This window comes from Pelecanus crispus, chromosome 8 (assembly GCF_030463565.1).
Source record: "Pelecanus crispus isolate bPelCri1 chromosome 8, bPelCri1.pri, whole genome shotgun sequence".
Classification (NCBI taxonomy): domain Eukaryota; kingdom Metazoa; phylum Chordata; class Aves; order Pelecaniformes; family Pelecanidae; genus Pelecanus; species Pelecanus crispus.
In genome coordinates, this window is record NC_134650.1 from 32,322,080 (window position 1) to 32,341,990 (window position 19,911).

The 19,911-nt window shown below is 38.4% G+C and overlaps 1 protein-coding gene across 2 annotated transcripts; it reads left to right on the forward strand.

Annotated features, from left to right (window-relative positions):
* Positions 1–246: 246 nt before the first annotated feature.
* On the forward strand, positions 247–15,592 carry BRD7 (bromodomain containing 7). 2 transcript variants are annotated; one of them, XM_075715157.1, is made up of 17 exons: positions 247–307; positions 730–938; positions 1,704–1,833; positions 2,250–2,307; positions 3,917–4,061; positions 5,449–5,559; positions 5,909–6,093; positions 6,993–7,116; positions 7,783–7,858; positions 8,789–8,896; positions 9,465–9,597; positions 10,494–10,605; positions 11,790–11,846; positions 12,783–12,894; positions 13,046–13,189; positions 14,270–14,413; positions 15,397–15,592. In XM_075715157.1, the coding sequence occupies exons 1-17, from the start codon at positions 259–261 to the stop codon at positions 15,459–15,461; spliced, it is 1,962 nt and encodes a 653-aa protein (XP_075571272.1). In that variant the 5' UTR covers positions 247–258; the 3' UTR covers positions 15,462–15,592. The 2 variants fall into 2 exon arrangements, with proteins under 2 accessions (XP_075571272.1, XP_075571273.1); XM_075715158.1 differs by having other exon boundaries at positions 11,790–11,840.
* Positions 15,593–19,911: the final 4,319 nt, after the last annotated feature.

Below are 19,911 nucleotides of genomic sequence, written 5' to 3' on the forward strand. Positions count from 1 at the left end.
GGGAGCGCAGGCCCCGGCGCTGGGACGCAGCTGCGTCGACCAGGCCGCCCCCCTGCCGCCGGCGGCCGCCTCTGCGCCTGCGCGGGCTGCAGCGCCGCTCGCCGTACCTCCAGCCCGCCGGGGGGCGCTGCGCGGCCGCGCCCGCCCTCTCTTCGCCTCCTTCTCCCTCCTGCCGGGTGCGCGCGGCGCCGCTCGTCGGCGGGGCGGTCTCCGCCACAGCAGCGCGGCCTGCCCGGGCGGGCCGCCGCCGCCGCCGCCATGGGGAAGAAGCACAAGAAGCACAAGTCGGACAAGCACCCCTACGAGGGTGGGTGGGCGGGCGGGTAGGGGGCCGCCGGGGAGGAAGGCCCCAAAGCGGGCGCGGGCCCGGGCCCTCGGCCCACACTGGCGCCCTCCCCGCCGCGGGGGCAGCGCGGCCCGGCCGGGCCCACCCGCCGGTGCGGTTTGAAAACTCGGGGGTGAAGCTGAGGCCGTGTGGGGAACGGGGGCGGGGAGAGAGCGGCCTTAGCGCCGCCGGTGAGCCCGGGCCAGGGTGGCGGCGGCTTGGGCCAGCTGTTCGGGGGAGAAGCAGAAGCAGCTGCAGGGGCTGGAAAGAAAATGAAACCTGGTTTAGTGACAGCCTGTGGAAGGACTCTGAGGCAGCGCAGAGCTTGTGCCGTGTGATTCAGGCTGAGCGTGGGAGTGTGTTTTCTGCGGGACTCACACGGCGTATTTCTCTGCTGTTTTAAGAATACGTAGAAAAGCCACTGAAGCTGGTGCTGAAAGTTGGAGGAAGTGAAGTTGCTGAACTCTCTACTGGAAATGCAGGACTTGATTCGAGCCTATACGAAGACAAATCTGAACATGAAAAACACAAGGACAGAAAAAGGAAAAAGAGAAAGAAAGGAGAAAAACAAGTTCCTGGAGAAGAAAAGGAGAAAAGAAAGAGGAAAGTTAAGGTACGTATTGATGCTAGTGCGTTTTAGCAAAAAAAAAAAAATGCTTCAGCTTTCTCTAGTCTTCACATCAAAAGGTGAGCAGATATGACTGCAACTTATGTGCTTAAATTGGAATATATTCAAACTCACTATATTAGTTTTGCTGATTCCTTTTCTTCAGGTACTTTTATTAGAACAATATGAGTGAAGTCATCTGAAATTTCTCATCTTTCAAAAAATATTGGCAAGTATAAGAACACAGAAAAAGAAAAAGGGGGGGGAATTCTATTTCTAAATAAATCTATATAAAACAGAATGAAAGCTGTACAAGTTCTTAATTAAAAAGAAAAAAATGTATTTCTCAGGGTTTTTAAAGTGATAAGTAATTATAACACATTTATTTGAAGCATTATGGGTACCTTTAATTTTAAATTTCCTGACTGTTTCTTACTGGTTTTTCTAAAACCTTCAAAAATCATTTAGGAGCTTCACTGGGAACAACTCTCTGTGCAGAGAATAGTGCAGAGTCGTTCCTGTCCTGCTGTAAGGGGCTGTCTGTCACATTTAAAAAAAAAATTCTGTGATGCATTGCATTGTAGAGCTGAATTACTTTATTGTCCAGCAGATGGAGACAGTACATAAAGAATATAGGGTTTTTGAAGACTTACAAACTATTTTTTTTTTTTTTAAACTATGTGAGCTTGTTTTGAAAAATCCAGAGAGCATTATATACAGTAAGAATGTTGGTTTTGCAGGTTCTCTAAGTTTCTGTAACAATCTTTCTAGGAGGAGAAAAAGAAACGAGATCGAGACCATGCAGACAGTGAGGGAGAACAAGAAATGAAATGTCAGACCCCCGTCAGATTGGAATTGCCACCAGAGAAACCGTTAACAAGTACTTTATCAAAACAGGAAGGTAGGGGGGAAAAAAAAAAAACCCACCCCACCAAATTTCTTTTGCTAATTCCAGTTTTCTTTGATTGGCTCACATTTTATTGTTCTTTGTTTCTGTAGCAAGTGACATGACATTTTTTGCCATCTCAGTGTTTTTCCCCATGTCATACAAAAATCTGAAATTATGTCACTGTATACCTTGTTTGCAGAATGGTACCTGGTACCTGTGTCAGAGCGAGCAGAATGTTAAGTAAGGCCAATGAGAAGAGTAGATCCCCTATATATGTTGTGGTTTTTGCCACTGTATTCTTTTCATTTATGATGAATTTGCAAGTTGCATCAGTTTTGTTCAGTTGATTTCTAATATCTTGGAAGTTTAGTACCTCTGCAGTCAGTGTTGTCTCACAGCCTTTCTCCCCCCACTTCTTTTTGGTCTAGAGGTGGAGCAGACGCCACTTCAGGAAGCTCTGAATCAACTCATGAGACAGCTGCAGAGGTAATTGTCTGTGCTACAGGCTTTCAGAGCTATGAAATGAAAATAACATACGTTAAGGGAAGAGGCATATAAAAAGCTGAGTGAAAATATTATTGCTAAATATATTGTGAACAGCACTATTTTAGGAATTTAAGTAGTAGTTTAAGAATGCATACTTGTAACTTCTCCTTAGCTTAAGCTTCTGGTAAACACCTCCAGTTTAATGTACTTTTTAAAAACTCTCAAAAATAGGACAATTTTCCAATAATGTGATGCGTTCTTTTAAGAACCTTTTTTCAGAGAGGCATACGAGTTTGGCGTGAACTTGCCAAATCTTCTTTTACCTTGAGTTCTCCTATTTTTAGCATTATTTACTATAAAAAGGAAATACGCACTTGAAAACTTAAACTGTGTTCTCTTACTGTCTTATTAACGACATCTTTTGATTAAAACAATCAGGTTTGCAGAATTTGCAGTTCTTTCAAGTAGTCTGCAGTTTAAGATATTCTTTCTTGTCTCTAAGAATTAAGAATCTGTATGTCTTGTAGGAGGGTGGTTGAAAGATCTTTCCCTTTACCTATCTCACCAGGTTAAGCTTGCAACTTTGTTTGCAAGTTTTCTCTTAACTTTAACTTTTCAAGACCGTGCTGTCAGTTTCAAAAAACTACCAACCATCAAAAAGTGCATGTGCTTGTTTTGGCTACCTTGCCACACATACAGAAAGAAGCAGCCACTTTTGGTTTTGAATCCTGTCTCTCATTTGGAAGCTACTGTGCACGGGTGTTGCAGAATACCTGCACTGCGTGCTTCTGCAGTATGTACAGCAAAATGCTTGTCGCTGTTCTGTAGCAACTTGGCAACTTGGAGTAGAAATCCGTAAGTCATAAGTAAGCCTCAGGAAGAAGGCCTGAAATGCCAAGGGTTTCACCAGTGTGTGTAGAATCAACACTGGCGTAGGAGGCCAGTCTCATGCTACAGAGTTTAGTGGAAAGCAAAAACAGTGGTTCTGGAGGAGAGATTCTTATCAACTAAGCCTGATCCTAAGGAGAAAATACCAACCAACTGTATTTGATTTTAATGCTATTAGAAGCACCCAGGAACATCGGTATATGTCAGAGATCACCGAAAATTTTAGGAAATTTTAATGTAAAAAACTATTAACATTATGTAACCTGAAAATTAACATAATCATAAATACACACATTCTATCACAATTTTTAGCAACAAGCTTTCCCTTGTGTTAATTTCAGAGTAAGTGATGAAAGACGAGTACATTCTTATGACACTTGTTCCCTTTGTTTTTCATTGACTCAATTGTAATACAAAACCACTTTTCAAAAAGTCAAAACCTAAAAAAAAAGGTGGGTTTTTTTTTAATCTTCCTGGGAACACGCATAGTTATATAAATGTAGAACTAAGTTCTAAAATGTTTGTAGCACTCTTCTGGTATATGGGTTTGCATATGGGATCTTTTCAACCTTCAAAAGCGAAAGATTATGCTGACACAAGCCATTTCAAGCTTTATGTTTTTGATTCTTTTTCAGTAGTCCTTTCCTTTCTATTTAATTCCAAGCTCAATATGTTTGTTATAAGTTGAAACAGAAAAAAATGTCTTTTCATTTCTTAACAGAAAGGATCCAAGTTCGTTCTTTTCATTTCCTGTGACTGACTTTATTGCCCCTGGCTATTCTATGATCATTAAAAACCCAATGGATTTTAGTACCATGAAAGAGAAGATCAAGAACAACGGGTACCAGTCCATAGAAGAATTAAAGGTAATTCTGTAGATTTTATTTTGACTACAGTAATGTAATACACTCAATTGACTTGAACTCTAGTATTTCATGAGAATATGAAGATGCCAGAGAACCAGTACTTCTGCTTCAAGAAACATTTCTTGTTGAATTTTTGTGAGTAAATAAGTTCTGGAAGTGAAAGCGAAAACAATGCTGGCTTGTAAGTATGCATCTCAAAAAGATGTGGATGGTTTCAGATGTTATGCAGCATTAAGTAGAACCTGTCAGTTTGTCCTTCAGCATGTCATTTTAGATCTTTACTTAAGAATGAAAAAGTTAGCATTTCTGTCAGACTGCTTTTTTTTTTTTTTGCTTTTTTTTTTTTAAATGTATTGCCTGTCAAAAAACAAGGAGTGTGGTGAATTTATTGGCTTTGCCTGGCTGTTACTACTTCATCATTTGCCTCCTGTCACCTCTGTGCTAGCCAGGTTTATCTAGTCATGTAGATCCACAACTAGTGAAGGCAAAATGAGCTCAGTCCTATTGACAGCAACCGCTTAACCCTGTGCTGCAGTGTGTCTAGTGGATTCGAGGGCCTGTTTTGAAGGCACCTAAAGCTTTTAAAAAAGGCGTTTGGTCTTGTTTTGTTTTGTTTTCTTCAGCAGAAATATTCTCTAGTTCTTTACTGGGCTAGATGAGGACCTGAGAAGTGTAATTGGTGTGTAATTAACAGTTGAACTTAGGCAAATGTTAGTTAATAGTATTGTTTGTATTTCCTTGCACATTCTTCCTTAGAGCTCCAAAACTTAAGAAGAATATTCCCTGTTGTTTCAGCTGTTTCTGGTTAGTTTTTAATTTTAACTTTTTGTCTTTGTAAATAGCTGAGAATGTGATAAAACCTGTAGTGGCTCTGCAGTGAGTATAGAAGTGAAGTTTCTAGCTTGGTCATTCAAGAAATGAACTTTAAATGAGCATACATTTCTTTTCTTCATTGTAACTGAAACTTTGGCATATTCCTTATAACAATTTAACTTTGAATTGCAGCTTTTCTGTTTTCACATTAGCTTTGTTCTCTTTTTTTTACATTGTTTCACTTTGTCTTTTAATGACTGATGATCGGTCAGGGAAGTGGGTAATTTTAGCTAAGAGCACTTCTATTAAAACTTTAAAAACTACAAACAATACTGAACACTTAAGAATACTTTCAGGATGTTTATTGGGGTGCTAATTTGAGACTTGAATCTAATTTACGTACTTATTTCTGTTTAAGCTTTTAATTACATAGATTTCTTAAATTCGGTAATTAAAAATGTTCTTTGAAGTTCTTTTTCCCTAACGTTCAAGACACTGCATTTGCAACAAGGATTTTAATACAGTACACTGTAAAATTTTAACTTTCATTCCAAAATTATTAATGTCTGTACAGGATAACTTCAAACTGATGTGTACTAATGCAATGATTTACAACAAACCAGACACCATTTACTACAAAGCTGCAAAAAAGCTGCTGCACTCAGGGATGAAGATACTTAGCCAGGTAATAGAAAATACAAAGCAACATACTAAAAAAAACCTTCTGTCTTTTTGACCCCTCTTTCGTTCCACTTTTCTTTCAGGTATCTCATGAAAATTAATAAAAACTTGCTTAATATTTGTCAAGTGCTTGCCTGTTAGAATTTAAATAGTACATTGTTTTCAGGCTCATACTTTAGTACTGCTACCAGATCACTTATTGAAGAAATAATTGGATTTAATATTTCATTTTCTAAACTGCCTTTATACTTGTTAGTATAAGAAAGAATGAACTGGAGTAAAATCCTCCTCTATGGGTAGGTTAGGAAAAGATTAATTGAAGTAGCAAATAAAAGGATTCCGGTGTTTTTTAGGAGAGAATTCAGAGCCTGAAACAAAGTATAGAATTCATGGCTGACCTGCAGAAGACAAGGAAGCAGAAGGACAAGATGGAACTGCAGCAAGCTGGGGAAGATGAAAATGGTCCTGGGAAAGACAAAGGAGAACCTGTGGATGGTGACACCAAAGCTTTCAAAACACCTAGCAAAGAACACAAAAAGTGAAGTATTATCTTAATTACAATTACAGGATACACCCTGTAAATGCTGCTGAAACAAGACCACTTTTAGGGACCGGAGGATGCGGGTTTCTCTCTTTCTGGTACTGCATATACACTAAGACTTCTTCATCTCAAGGGAGCAACATTTATATAAAGCATCCTCATATACCAAAAATAAATAAGTTTAGACTCTTTTATGGTACCATCATTTTTTTTATGTGGGTAACCCTGTACTGCTCATCAACTCCATTCTTTCAATTATTTTCTATTTTAGTATCTTTCACATAAGTAGTACTGTTTTGGAGAAAGCTTGCCAACATGACCTTTTAAACATTTTGGTACAAATAACTATATAGCAAATTCCAAGTACCATTTGGTTTTTTTGCATAGCAGTTGTATTTGAAACATGTAATTGCATAGCTACAGAACGTATACTTCCTGAAATATCTTTTAATACCTAGAAACACCCCTTTCAATGTTCTGAAATACTAGTAACTTTATTTTCACAGATTTGAAAATATAGATGCTAAAATTCAGAGTATCTAATATTTTACCCAAAATATCATCATTAGTTTTGTGGGAGCGATGACGCAAAATCTGGAAACGTGCTAACGTATGTATGGCTGAAGTAAGCTAAACACAGAGACCTTTACAGTTACTAACATAAAAAAGCATTTGCGGATATAAATCTTTGTCACAGATTTTTCCCCAGCTATATTAAATACAGTCCTATGAAATAGCTTTTTTTCTTGTCGTTAGTTGTTTTGTCTACAGAAACAGTTTGCATAGTTGGCAAAAACAGTTTCTCCACTGTATCCTTTCGTGATATTTAGCCAGTTGGTATCTGTTAAATCTATCTGTTAAAGCTAGTAACTAAGTTGTGTGGGTTTTATTTGCAGGAAGGACAAAGATCTACTTGAAGACAAATTACGAAACAATAGCTTGGAAAGGGAACAAGAGCAGATTGATCGTATTGTTAGAGAATCTGGAGGAAAGTTAACAAGACGACTTGCAAACAGCCAGGTAAATCTGTGTATTTGGTAACTCCTTTCACTTTTTCATAAACCAGGCTTACTTGGCATCTTAACGTCAGTTGAAACTCAAGGTATGCTTTTACTACAGTTTACGCCATTTTACACATGACTGATCATCGGTGTAACATCATAAGGTTGCAAAAAAAAAAAAAAAGGCATATCAGTTGAATGCATGCTGAATTTCATTAGCAGAGTGGGTTCAGCTTAAATTTTCAGTTATTTTAGATAAAGTAGTAGAAAAGGATGAATAGTAGGAACCTCTAGAAAGTATCTCAAATCTGACCTGCAGAAAACCCCATACTTCTGAAACAGCCACATATGTGATCAAAGGTTATTAATGTTACAGGAGAAGGAACCCAGTTTGGTAATAGGGGACCCATCTAATTTTCTACATGAATTACATATTTTCTCTCATAGCCTCTGCAGAAACTTTAATATTAGTCATAATTTCTTAATTCCTTGTGCCTATACCAGTAATAAAGTTACCTAGTGAAAGTAAAAAAGTGAGAGCAGCACTCACTGGTGAGTCTGACTGATCTGTCCACATCCCTTTCTGATTCCGATGGATAGGACAGTTTCATTAGTTGTTTTTATTAGTTTAAGGACCATGAATTTCAACTAATATGTAAATTAAAATAGTCTGATCTTATTTCAGTGTGAATTTGAAAGAAGAAAACCAGATGGTACAACAACTCTGGGTCTTCTTAATCCAGTTGACCTTACTGCAGGAGGTAAGTTGGCATGGTTCGGGTAACAAGCCACTTTCACCTACCTGGTCTGCTGGTTTTTTGCTGGGGCAGATCAGCAAATGCTGGCCAAGAACTTACTGCTTCTTTACAGTCTGATAAAGGTCTGGATTTCAAAAGCTGCAGCTGAGGGAGCATGTAGATGGGCACCAATTGTGGTGGCTGTTAGGAGCAGCTGGAGGGAGCCCTCAGTAGCTGTTGCATCTCCTTTTTGCATCAGCTGTTTGTGGGAGCTGCAAGAGGAAAGCTTTTGCCATTGGAGAAGAGACTACCTGTCCTATGCTTGGGCTCGTTTGATTCCGAGACTCCCCTTAAGTCTGGTCCATGTACGGAGTGCGGTGTCTGCTGACCCAAAAGGTCACAGATGTTCCAGAATTGGCCACTGGGAACTGTCTGGGTCCTAAATCATTTTGTCATGTCAGTGCCATCTATACAGTGCCACTAGCTAAAAGAGTGCAGGTGCTTGACTATTTAACTGCCAGCTCATTACAGAGCTGAACTGACTAAGTCTAGAATAGCCAGAAACCAAGCTGAAAACTTGACTTCTCCCTTCCCCCTGTTTGTGTAGTATGAAACATCAGCAATAATAAATAAAGTGTGGTCTTTCACATTAAGAACCAGATCCTCTTTAATGATGCAGCCTCTGTTAGGGGAGGACAGGAAGGAGGAAGACTGATAGTGAAAACTTAACATTTAGGTTCAATCTTCTAGTATTACCACTTACTTGGTCTGGATTATGTTTAACACTACACACAGTCTTTAGTATGGAGCATCTGGAGAGGAAAATGCACTTTGAGAGTTGTATCCTGTTTATTCTGAAGTAGCTGGCTATGAGTATTAAAGGAGTTTAGACATCTTCCTATGTCATTTAACCATGCCTTTGTTATTTCTGTATTGTGATATATCCTATTGTAGAACCAGGTTACTGCCCTGTAAAGCTGGGTATGACAGCAGGAAGGCTTCAGTCGGGAGTTAATACATTACAAGGGTTTAAAGAAGATAAAAGAAACAAGGTTACTCCAGGCAAGTGCTGATTTTTTTTTTTTTTTTAAAATATATATTAAAAAAATATGTTGATCTCATTACTAGCACACAAATAGTTTGGAACTAAGGTTTTTTTAAATGATAAATTTAAATTATAAAAATTATTGCATGTATCTATCACACAACTAAACGGCACATCACAAAGTCTAGCTTAGTTTACACATACAAAAGGGGGGGTGTATTTAATAAAATGTTCGTCTATATTGAGGAGAGAGGAACTATACCAGATAGATAAAGGTTTTTGCTGGCTTTGAACGAGCATAGTGGGGAGCCTGAGAACCTGTTACCAGCACCAGGCTGAGTTTTCACATTGTGTTAAGGCATACAGTATTGTTAATAAAACAATTGTGAACAAAAATGTGTTTGATGTAGATGTTACTAAAAGATGTTGCAGTGTGAACAGATGGTATTCTGTGAAAGTTTGTTTTCACCATAAAAAAATATGTTCCTAAAAGTTTCTTTTTGGGGATTGTTTTACAACCCCTTCTCATTTTTATCCAATACACGCATGTCGGAGGTAGTAACAAGTCCTGTTGTTATTCATTAGTGACGTACTTGAATTACGGACCCTATAGTTCCTATGCTCCAACATACGATTCTACATTTGCCAACATAAGCAAAGAAGATTCTGACTTAATCTATTCAACATATGGGGAAGACTCTAATCAAGGATCCTTCAGGTAATCAAACGACGAGGATGCGTATTACAGCTTTCATGTACAGAAGCAGTTATGCGCAACTCTTTGCAGTATGAGCTGTGTCTTTGCTGGTGAATGATGTCACTACTGTCTTGATAGCCTGCTGGGTTTTGCTGTTTGTTTCAAGGAGCAAATACTTCAGTAAGGGAATGTGCCTGTAAAGTGAACTGAACCAAGATTGAAGGATTTTGATGCTACTGATACTTAAGACCAGACAGTCTAAAACTTGAGTATATTTATGACTAACTTTGAAGAACTCCTGTTCAAAGCCAGAAGAATGCTGAGTGGTACAATGTTTATACAGACTGGATTTTTTTAATGTTAATGAACTTAATTACTGCCATGAGTGTTAATGTCAAATACTGACAAAACCACTATAGTCACAGTGGGAGAGCTGAGTCCAGAGATAGCGATTCCCAATTTCATTCTTAAATAGTGTGTATACTGCTTGATTTTCATATTATTTACTACAGTAAAAATAATTAATTCTCATTGTTTCTGTCATTCTCGATTATAAAAGCTTCAAAGTCCTTTTGTTTTATGACAATCTCAAAAATAGAATACACATGGTATAAATTCATATGAAATGTGGGAATACTTCGGTACAGTGCAAAAGTTAGGTGCCTGTGTAAGTGTGCTTTCAGTTTGAGGAAGCTGCCTCAGGCAGTGTATTTTTCCTAGTTTTTCAGTTTTTGTTAGGAATCCGAGTGGGTTCCTCAGCTACAAAAGGCATGGGTAATAAAACAAAAGCAAGCCATTTAGATCAAATTCCGTGCTACTTTTTCTGTGCTGTACATACTGGGTTGACTTTATGTAACTTTTTTCCATTGAGTGTTTGGTATGAAAGTAGTTACCTTACCTATCTTTTGATCTTTTAGTATTCATGATTTTTTGATGAAATCACAAGATTATCCTTTCTTAATGGCTGATAGCTTGCTTGATGTTCTAACTAAAGGAGGACATTCTAGAGCTCTCAGAGAACTAGAAACGGTAAGAGTGGATTTGTGAACTATCTGGTCTTTGTGTTTAGCACCCAAGCTATCAAGCTAGAGACAGATAATGCTGCTATTGATGGGCTCCCTTTCAGTTGGTAAAATTTGAAAGTGAAGACTGATCTTTGTGTCTAGCAGATAGATTTTCTGGAAAGGGATTGTTCTTGCTTTCTAATTAGTGAAACGTGAAAATTACCAAAATATTGTAGATAGAGACAGTCTCATGCGTTCTTTCTCTGTCTGCTCTCCCATTAGCGCTAACTCCTGTTCCATTTAGTAAGAAAATACCAATACGCAGTTGTTTAGAAAGGAGGTGATCATGGAGGGGGGGTTCGTTTCCATGAAAAGTTTATTGTGTTCCTAGCACCCACTGTTTAGTTCAGGAGACTTGGTAACTAGTTTTCCCCTTTACTTGGTGCAGTGCTTTTAAACTCAAATACATGCTATGTAAAAATACTAAATGGCTACTCTTCAGATTCTTGGGAGATTTCAGTACCCGCATATGCCAAACATGACTGGAATCAAAAGGGCTGATTTGATGATCTTAACTGACAATCCAAGAATTAGTTGAGAATCTCCACAAGACAGTTCCTGTTAACTAAAAGTCTCAATTTGAGTTTCACATTAATGTAAACTATTGAAATAAACAATTCATAGCCTTTTACTCATGGGTCAAATATTAGCTAAATTAATACTCGAAATAGTTCACAGATCAAAGATCAACCTTTAGCCCCAGTCCAGGCCTTTGCTTAGCATTACTAGTTTAGCTCTTCTCTAGTACCCAGTAGTGACACTGACTTACGGGGTTCAACCACTGCTGCTGCAAGTAGTAAGAGAAATATACTTAATGGATAGAAACAGAACACATTTCAGCCTCTAATAATCATCCTTCCTTTTCTTCCTGCCCCCCAGTAAATAATCTCTGATGCGACATTGCTGGGGAAAGGCATGTGGACTTCGCAAAGAGCAATAAAATGTGTGCTGTAAAAACGTATTTCAGTAAACATTAATATCTGAAGAAAGCCCTCTGAAAAATAGCGACTTTGTAACTTGGTTTACAGAGAAAGCTCATTATGGTATATTTACCTCACTTTAAAATTACTGTATTGTGTGGGGTTTTACTTTGAACTTAAAGAAAAGATTAATTTTAATGCCTTCTCTAAAAATCCTTTCTCTATTCAGCCGTTGGAGGAAGCTGAAGGCCCACATGAAAGAAGCGATGCGATAAAAGATGTAAAGGTAAAATTTCTCCATATCCATTAACTACTCTAACTGACCTGTCTAACCCTGCAGTTATAAAACTGCCTACAACTGTAAGGCCTGTGCAGCTACACTGAGACGTTGACAAGCAGTAGATACACGCTATGTGGATCGTGACAATGGCATGCTGTTTTGTAGGCATTTGGAGAGTAAGAATCTCCAAAAAGTTAAGTCTTAAACAAGGCTGTATGTCAAGAGAACTGGAAGAAAATGCTTATATATTTTTGTTTGTGACTGTTTAACCATGTGTTAGATCTTCTGTTTGGCAGCTGTTGTTTTATTCCTGTGTTAATCTGATTTAGTTTAACATGAACTTGTAATGTAAGTGTAAAATATCACACAATACATAGCTGTCTTTGAGAAGTTTTCTCAAATATCTTATGCCCCATAGGCATACAATGTATCTCTAAATCATTCCACCCAAACTTTGTTCAATTAAAAAGAGCATAGCGGTAGTTCTAGGGAAAGGGCTGCTCTCCTGAAGCCTTCATCTGCAGCCAGTTCCCAGGCTGGTTTTGAATTTTGGCCTTGGATCTTAGATAAACTCCACTTTAGGTAAGCTCAAGGAATTTTTTTTTTTTTTTTCCCCTCCAATTGGGATGGTGGTCTTAAGTTACTAGATGATTTGTGCCTGCCCCTAGTGTTTTTGGCAGATGCCATTTTCTGTTGGAGTGTGAAATAGAGTAGTAAACTGAGTAATGTAGAACAGTAAAAGTTTCACAGGGTGTCTTTTCCGCTTTCCTTCTATATGTTCGCTTTTTTTTTTTTCAGAGCAGACTAATTTTGAATAACTTGGTGTTCTGGTTTTCCCCAATTTTGTTGTTTCAAGGCTGATCTAAATATTATCTAAATTATTACTTGCTGGTTGTTTGGGTTTTTTGTTGGTTTGGTGTGGTTTGTTTTTTTTTTTTTTAGATTATGGAAATTGATATTGCTGCCAGGTTGGACTCTGCTAATAATGACAGACTTACAGCACTAAAAGCAGTTACAAACTTTGGCATGCCTATAGAAGAGTTTGATTCTGAGGGTGAGTTTTCTTGGTACTTGCACTTCTGCTATGTCTGCAAATGTTTCAGTTTCTCAATCCCTTCGCATAGTCAGCCTTATCCTATTTTATATCATAATGCAAGTAAATATACTCTCTTACTAGTTAGGACTTTCTTCTTTTCATTAAACAGAGGCTGAAATCTTCCAGAGGAAACTTGATGAAACAACAAAGCTGCTGAGAGAACTCCAGGATGCTCAAAATGAACGACTAAGTACAAAACCACCCCCTAATATGATTTGCCTTCTGGGTCCATCTTACAGAGAGATGCACTTGGGTAAATACACTTTTTCGGATCATTCTTGCAGACTTGATCGAGTCCCAACTTGTATCAACTCCAAGACAGACAAAGGTTTAACAGTTATAGTGCAGAATACGTGCCCTGTTAGGCCTAGAAGATTAATTTTAATTTTTTTTGATCTGTAAAACCAGATGAAAGTTTTAAAAGCATTTCCTCTTTATTAACAGATTTCCCTAGAACCGACTGGGACCTTTCTCTATGCCACAGGGCAGACGATAGCCAAATGCCTCTAACTCCATGATTTTCACAGTGTCTTTGAACAGGGGTTGCTTAAATATTACCAAGTTCTTGTAAGGCTAGCTTTATTCCAGGTTTGATCTAGTTATTGGTCTATTCTATTATACCAATCATTCGTTCTTTAATTATTTGAGCAACACTTGTCATCTCCCAGGTCAGTTGTACAGCCTGTGTTAATGGCAGCCTTCTAAGACAGGACTGTGTGCAGAGGGTGTCCGTTTTGCGAGGAAAACTAACTTGTGCACTATCAACTACAGCATACACGGTCTAAAATAACCACCTTGCTGCAATAGGATAAATTCCCCATTATTGGAGAAATATTGCCAAGTTGGTATTACACCAAGTCTAAAACAGATCAAATACTATCTTTCTTAAAAAGTTTTAAGTACTTACGGCTTCCTCCTTGAAGGAAAACCACATTTGTAGCAACAAGAACAGTCTCTGTGGTTTATATACAAAGCTCGATGCCAAATCCTGAAAGCCAGGTATTAGGAACACAACTGCTACGTGGGTGCCAGCACATCTCCCCCAGCTGCTGTGCTGTGTGGCCCAAGCGTCATTAGCATCCGTGTTCCTTGATGGCAGCAAGCCTTGGTCAGCAGCTCTTTCATTCCTCCTGTTCTTCTTAGCCATCTCTTTTATCGTTCCCAGCACGTTTTGCATGATTGCACACAGTACAACAAAACCCTTCGGTTGCAGAAACATTTAACATAGTTCCATTTGTACTTAAATAACGAAGCGCTTTACAGGGTGAAGGGCTCATTTTGGCAATTCTGTGTGTCTATACAGCATATAAATACATCCACTTATCTTTTCTAGCGGAGAGAGTAACCAATAACCTGAAAGAACTTGCACAACAAGTGACTCCAGGTGATATTGTTAGTACATATGGAATCCGGAAAGCAATGGGAATTTCAGTTCCTTTACCTGATACAGAAGACAGCTGGGTAGATTTGACAGAGGGTGAGTATACAAAAGTGTATCGTAGCATCTGTTCAACTAAAACAAAACCACATCTGCAAGTCATTAGACCGGCTTGTGGTAGAACTTGAAGTAACTTAGTTCCAACTTTCAGTTCTTCTCCCTGTTTTAAAATTCTGTTTCTAATGGAAAGTTCCTGTGGCTGGTCTCAGTCCAAAACTAATCTTTTGGATGTATGGAACTTTGGTTCAACTACATAAAGTAGTTATTTTACCATTCGTCTTCTCTCATTGCCAAATTCTAAAGCTTGGCAATCCATTCAATTTTAGTTTTTCCATTTGGCATGAAGGTACAAGAGAAGAGTTAAAATTCCTCACTTGCTAAAACGAGGACGTCATGCTTCCTTCTGCTCCAAGCTTTTGGCTGTGCACTCCTTTTGCTTAATGTGGCCAGCTGTAACTGTCACTTTGTAAGTTAACAGCATTGGTTCAACTCAACTTGTCCAGCCAAAAGTAACTACCGTTTTTGCTGGATTAAGGAGTCGGGTCAGTGGAAAATCCAAGTGCCAGAACCAGCTCTCCCCCTTGTGGCACTTAAACGGTAAAAGCATACCCAGAGTTTGTGTTCATCCCCAATTTTTAAGACAGGCAAGATACTTCCTTTTGAGAAATGTAATTCATGCAACAAATTTACTCAGTCTGTGGTTTAGAAAAGGTTTCGGTTAAATGTTACTCAAGGAAAAGAGCAGGATTACTTCAGGAACGTATGTTTTCAAGGAAGCTGCTCAAGAAATCTCAGTTTCAAAATTACTGAGCAATTTCTTTTTCATAGCACTGTACAAGAGAGGCTATGTAACAGAGCCAACTGAAACATAGTATTTTCTTGGACTGTTACAGAACATACAGCTAAGTGAGGACTATCTGCACAAACAGCAAGTGACTTTAGGAGTATGCTATTGTATGTGCATTTCTTTAATTTAAAAGTTATATATGCCAATTGACCTGGTATCTGTTGTAAACTTTCAGACTTTCAAGAACCTAAAAAGACTGTCACCATCCCTGAAACTGAGTGTGGTCCAGTTACAGTCTGAAGCTTCGGTTAAGTTTACAGCTGTTTGTTTGATTCTATTTAAGAACCAGATAAACTTCCTTCAGGTGCATTCACCGAGCATGTGTATATTGTGTGTTGAACTACTTTTGTTTATTAAATTTTGGAGCTGATGATGTTTGAAAATGAGTGGTTTGTATTAGAGTTACTTCTGCTACATAAATGCACTAGTTTACTCTTTTTGCATTCCTTATTATTTTAAAGCATCGGTGCAGCATTTAAGTTTTCCTAGATTTGTTAAGTGTCTGGAAAAGTCAAAGCATAAGTGAAAACGTGCCTATATATGGTGCAGGGCCTCAACCAAAAGTTTCTAAAAGCAATGCATAGACTGTATCTGAATCTGGTTGGGGCAAAAATCATTAGGATCAGAACATGCAAGTTTCCCTTTTTAAAATTGCTGTGCAAGTCTTATGATCATGAGAAAGAGAAATAAACTTTTTAAATAAAACTGATATAGCCCGATGAATTAACAAAAGATCAGCTTTGTGAGACACTAAATGTGGCTGAATCTCCTCTTAGAGAAACAACGCCATCTGCTCCTGGTACTCTAAAACTCGAAGGCAAGCCTAGAAACATATCATGATGATAAGGTGAGACTAACAAACCCACTTCCTGCCAGTAAGTAAAAATACCACGATACCGTACAGTCAACTCCGAGACACTCGTGTAGACAGTTCTTAGTACTTGGAGGTATTACTAAACGCTGTCTGGATAATGACTTTACGCTTGCTTATCAGAAAGGAGAGCGTATTTAGAAAACTCCTAGCATTAAAAGTCGATTCCCTAGTCACCAAAGCCACAGACAAAGCAGACTGACCATACAGCTTTTGGGCACAGAGGAGAATTCAAGCACGTTTGCGGTATTTTCCATGCAGCCAGTGACTCTCACACAATCATGCAGTGTTCTACCACAGGCATCCTTCGCTATTTTTAAGTGTTGCTCCTTTCTACCCCATGGTTCCAGTATAGCCTTGGACTTGAACAGGAATGATGTGCAGTGTTTCAGTTCCATCTGATAAGCAATCGCTGATGCGTGCAGCAGCACGGAACTGAACCAAGAGGCAACTTAAAGGCAAAGCGTAATCATGAATTCCACCCTCTACCCCCAGTCTTATGGCCAACATCATCCTTACACTCCCTGCCTTCCTCCTCTCTAAAAACGGCTGCAGAAGTGTTCGTTTAATTGTTTTTGAACTTCCACAATTCTTAAAATTCATTCCAAAAAGGTTGAAGTCTCACCCCAGATTTTTCTCCAGTAGTTCTTCCAGAATAGCTCTTAATCAAGTCACCACTAGAATTTTTTCACAGTTCTAGGTAATTGTAGCTGAAAGATTACTCCAGGGAAGGAATTTTTCCATTAATACTTAAGTCCTTTTCATGCGACAAGAAGATGCACAACAACCATGCCAGCCAAATCGTTATTCACTCACTCTATAGCGTCTTATTTCCCACCACTTACCTTTCGTACAGTGCAGTAGAAGGCCACAGATGACAGAAAACTGAGTACTGAAATTACTCTTTAGCTGCTGAATGCAAGTATGTCTCTATGTATTTTCAACTTACACAATTTTTTAAAAAAATACAGAGTTCACTTACAAGTAAAAACAAGCTCATTAACTCTATAAGGGTATAAGAAATGCACCTCCTTTTCATGGGAATCTTCATCAAAATAATTCTAAGTAAAACAAGTTTCAGGAAGCTTTTTATTTAATGGTAAAAACAAAAGTTTGTTCTTTAAAACATTGCTAATTCAAGACAATATTAGCTTTTCAAGTTAGATACAGTGCCATTTTTTCAGTTTAAGAAAACAATAATGCTGTAAGGAAGATTTTTTCTAACAAGGTTATTTCCTCAATCTTAAATTTCACAGTTTGCTCTTAAAAGGACTGCTGAAAACAATTATTTAAATACTTTTTCTGTTGAATATAGGTCTCATATCATACAGTTCCAGTTCTGAGGAGAAATCAGAAAGTCATCCTCAGATACAACCCCTTTTTCATTACACACAGTTTGTAACTTCTCCAAGCATGCCTCGCACAGTATACCAACATGGAGTGAGCACTGTAGGTGCATAATGTCCTTTTGAAACAGCAACAAAACCCTGCTTCTCCCAGTTGGAAAGCTACAGCTCTTTATACCACTTCTGTAAATGCGGTTACATTGAAGTTACACCCAAGCAAGTTACTAGCCTGACAGGCAGTATAATGTAAACAAAAGCATTTCAAAATGCTGTTACAGACAGCGAATTCTCTTTCATAGATAACTTACATCTACATTCTACTAGGTCTGTGAACAGGAACACTTCAGAGCCAGCTCTATCTATAGGCATAATGCACTTTTCAAAATATATTCATGAGGCAAATAGTCACTTTACCTAACGTATGACATCAAAGACTGCTGAAAGGAGCCTTTGACACATGCATGGTCCTTATAAAACAATAAATAAATCTCTCAAAACAAATGCTTGCTGAGCATCTGTTACTACAAATCTACACCATACAAGAGCAGCAAAAGCTGTCTGAAAGTTTATTCAACTACAACACTGACCTTAACGCTGGTAAGACACCAGGAATGAAACTTCCTTCTTCAGCAGAGTCCATACATCAACCAGACAACCTCAAACTAAGGTTTCCTAACGTGCTGTTTTCTGTTGGAGACTTAACTACGCACACAGTTTTGACCTACCAAATTGACTATTTGGTGAATTGGCTACAAGCACAATTTTTAATCCACAGCTGGACGATATTTAGATTTGTTCCTGTCTTGAAACATACTTACTTCATCTTCTAAAGAAATTACACAGTAATTAGAAAGCGGCAGTGATGCATAGGACTGCTTGTTAAACACTTTCCAGTATGGTTTAGTACTAAACGCAAAAGTATCAGTAAATGCTGCTTTGTTTGTAGAAGAGTAAGGCTTAACAAAACAGATGTTGAACTCATTAATGTCTCTGCTGTTAGTCATACTACACGTGCTATAGTGGGGGGAGGGGGGAGTCCATCCTTAGTTAATACATGTAATTGGGCACAAGACGGTAGCCTTACAAAATAGCGTCATCTCCACCAACAGAAAACAGATTCAGTGATTGCAATAAGTAGAAAAATGCTAATTTAGAAGTTAGCAAAAGCCGTTAACAGCTTAAAAACTTTACCAACTAACTTAGAGCAAGTCAATTTCCATGATCTTACTAATGGTCTACGCATGCTTTCAGTAGTGAGGCTCTGCTGAAACATTTCCATTATGAACGTGGTTTTTCCGTCCATCCTTTTGTAAGCTTCAAAACCAATTTGTTTCATAAACGGCATTGCCTTTAGAAGGTATATAAACCAGCCAGTGGCTAGGCAAACTGATGAAACAAGAATAGAACCCCCCCCCCCAAAACCCACCTCAGATGAGGTTCTGTTTATACAGTATCTGCTACTGTTTCTAATACTATCTTATTAGTTCTGTGCTTCAGTTTCCAAACAACTGAAAACAGATTATTTTTTTCTTCCACAAGTGCCCTCAAGAACACAGTCAGCATGCAGAATTCCTGCCGGGTGTCAGCGATACAAGCTGTTATCAGAGCCTAACCTTGCCTAACCAAGCATGCAGGAGAAACTGCAGGCGCCCAGTGCTCCGCAAGATCGGGTATATTTTTTGAAATTTAAAGCCAGAATTTTAAAGACATTCTCTTATGTGACTGCATCAAATGTGCATGCAGATACTAAATACAGAGGCACAGAAATACAAAGGAGAACATGTCAGATAATGTAAACACTCTGAACTAGATGAAAGTTACTTCTGAACAGCTGTTGGTCACGAAAACGTGTGTAATACAAGGTACTACTATGGAGGAGGCGAAGATAATAAAAAAGTGATCCAATCCTGTGCAATTAATTTTTTTTTTCCAAAGGAGCTCTCCACAATTATCACGATATATTTGAGTTTACTTGCGTTCCTCTTTCCATTAGTCAGCCGTCTTCTGCTACGAAGTCTGTTTAGCATTAAAAGCAGGATATGCAGTGCCCAGAGTATCATCTCACATGTCTGTGACAAACGCAATACTGTAAGCAGGTGTGTGTCAAAGAATGCAGCAGTGGAATGTTTTAACGTGGTAATGAGTTCTGCAGTGCATCCACATATGTTGTTACTGGAGCTGTTAAGGCTCCCACAGTGCAGGTAAGGAAAGGAACTAACTGAAAATGCTTCATGGCAATTCCAGGTAAATCCTCAAATTATTTCAGGAAAAGGTAGTCTTTTTCAGACTGGTGGTTGCATGTCTTCTAGGAACTTTTCAGAACTTCTCTTCTTTCAAAAAAAAAACAAAAAATCATTCTCTTATCTTGAGATGTAGAAGAAATTGGAATAGTGTATATATATGTTTTTAGAATAAAGTCCTTCACATAAGGAGGTAAATTCTAAGTCTTCACAGAAGGGAGGCAGTTCCAAGT

Excerpts from the sequence above, each read along its gene's own strand:
- BRD7 (XM_075715157.1), top strand. The coding sequence starts at position 259 with ATGGGGAAGAAGCACAAGAAGCACAAGTCGGACAAGCACCCCTACGAG. Across the intron at positions 1,834-2,249 it reads TACTTTATCAAAACAGGAAG|AGGTGGAGCAGACGCCACTT; the intron begins GTAGGGGGGAAA and ends TTTTTGGTCTAG. Across the intron at positions 2,308-3,916 it reads CTCATGAGACAGCTGCAGAG|AAAGGATCCAAGTTCGTTCT; the intron begins GTAATTGTCTGT and ends ATTTCTTAACAG.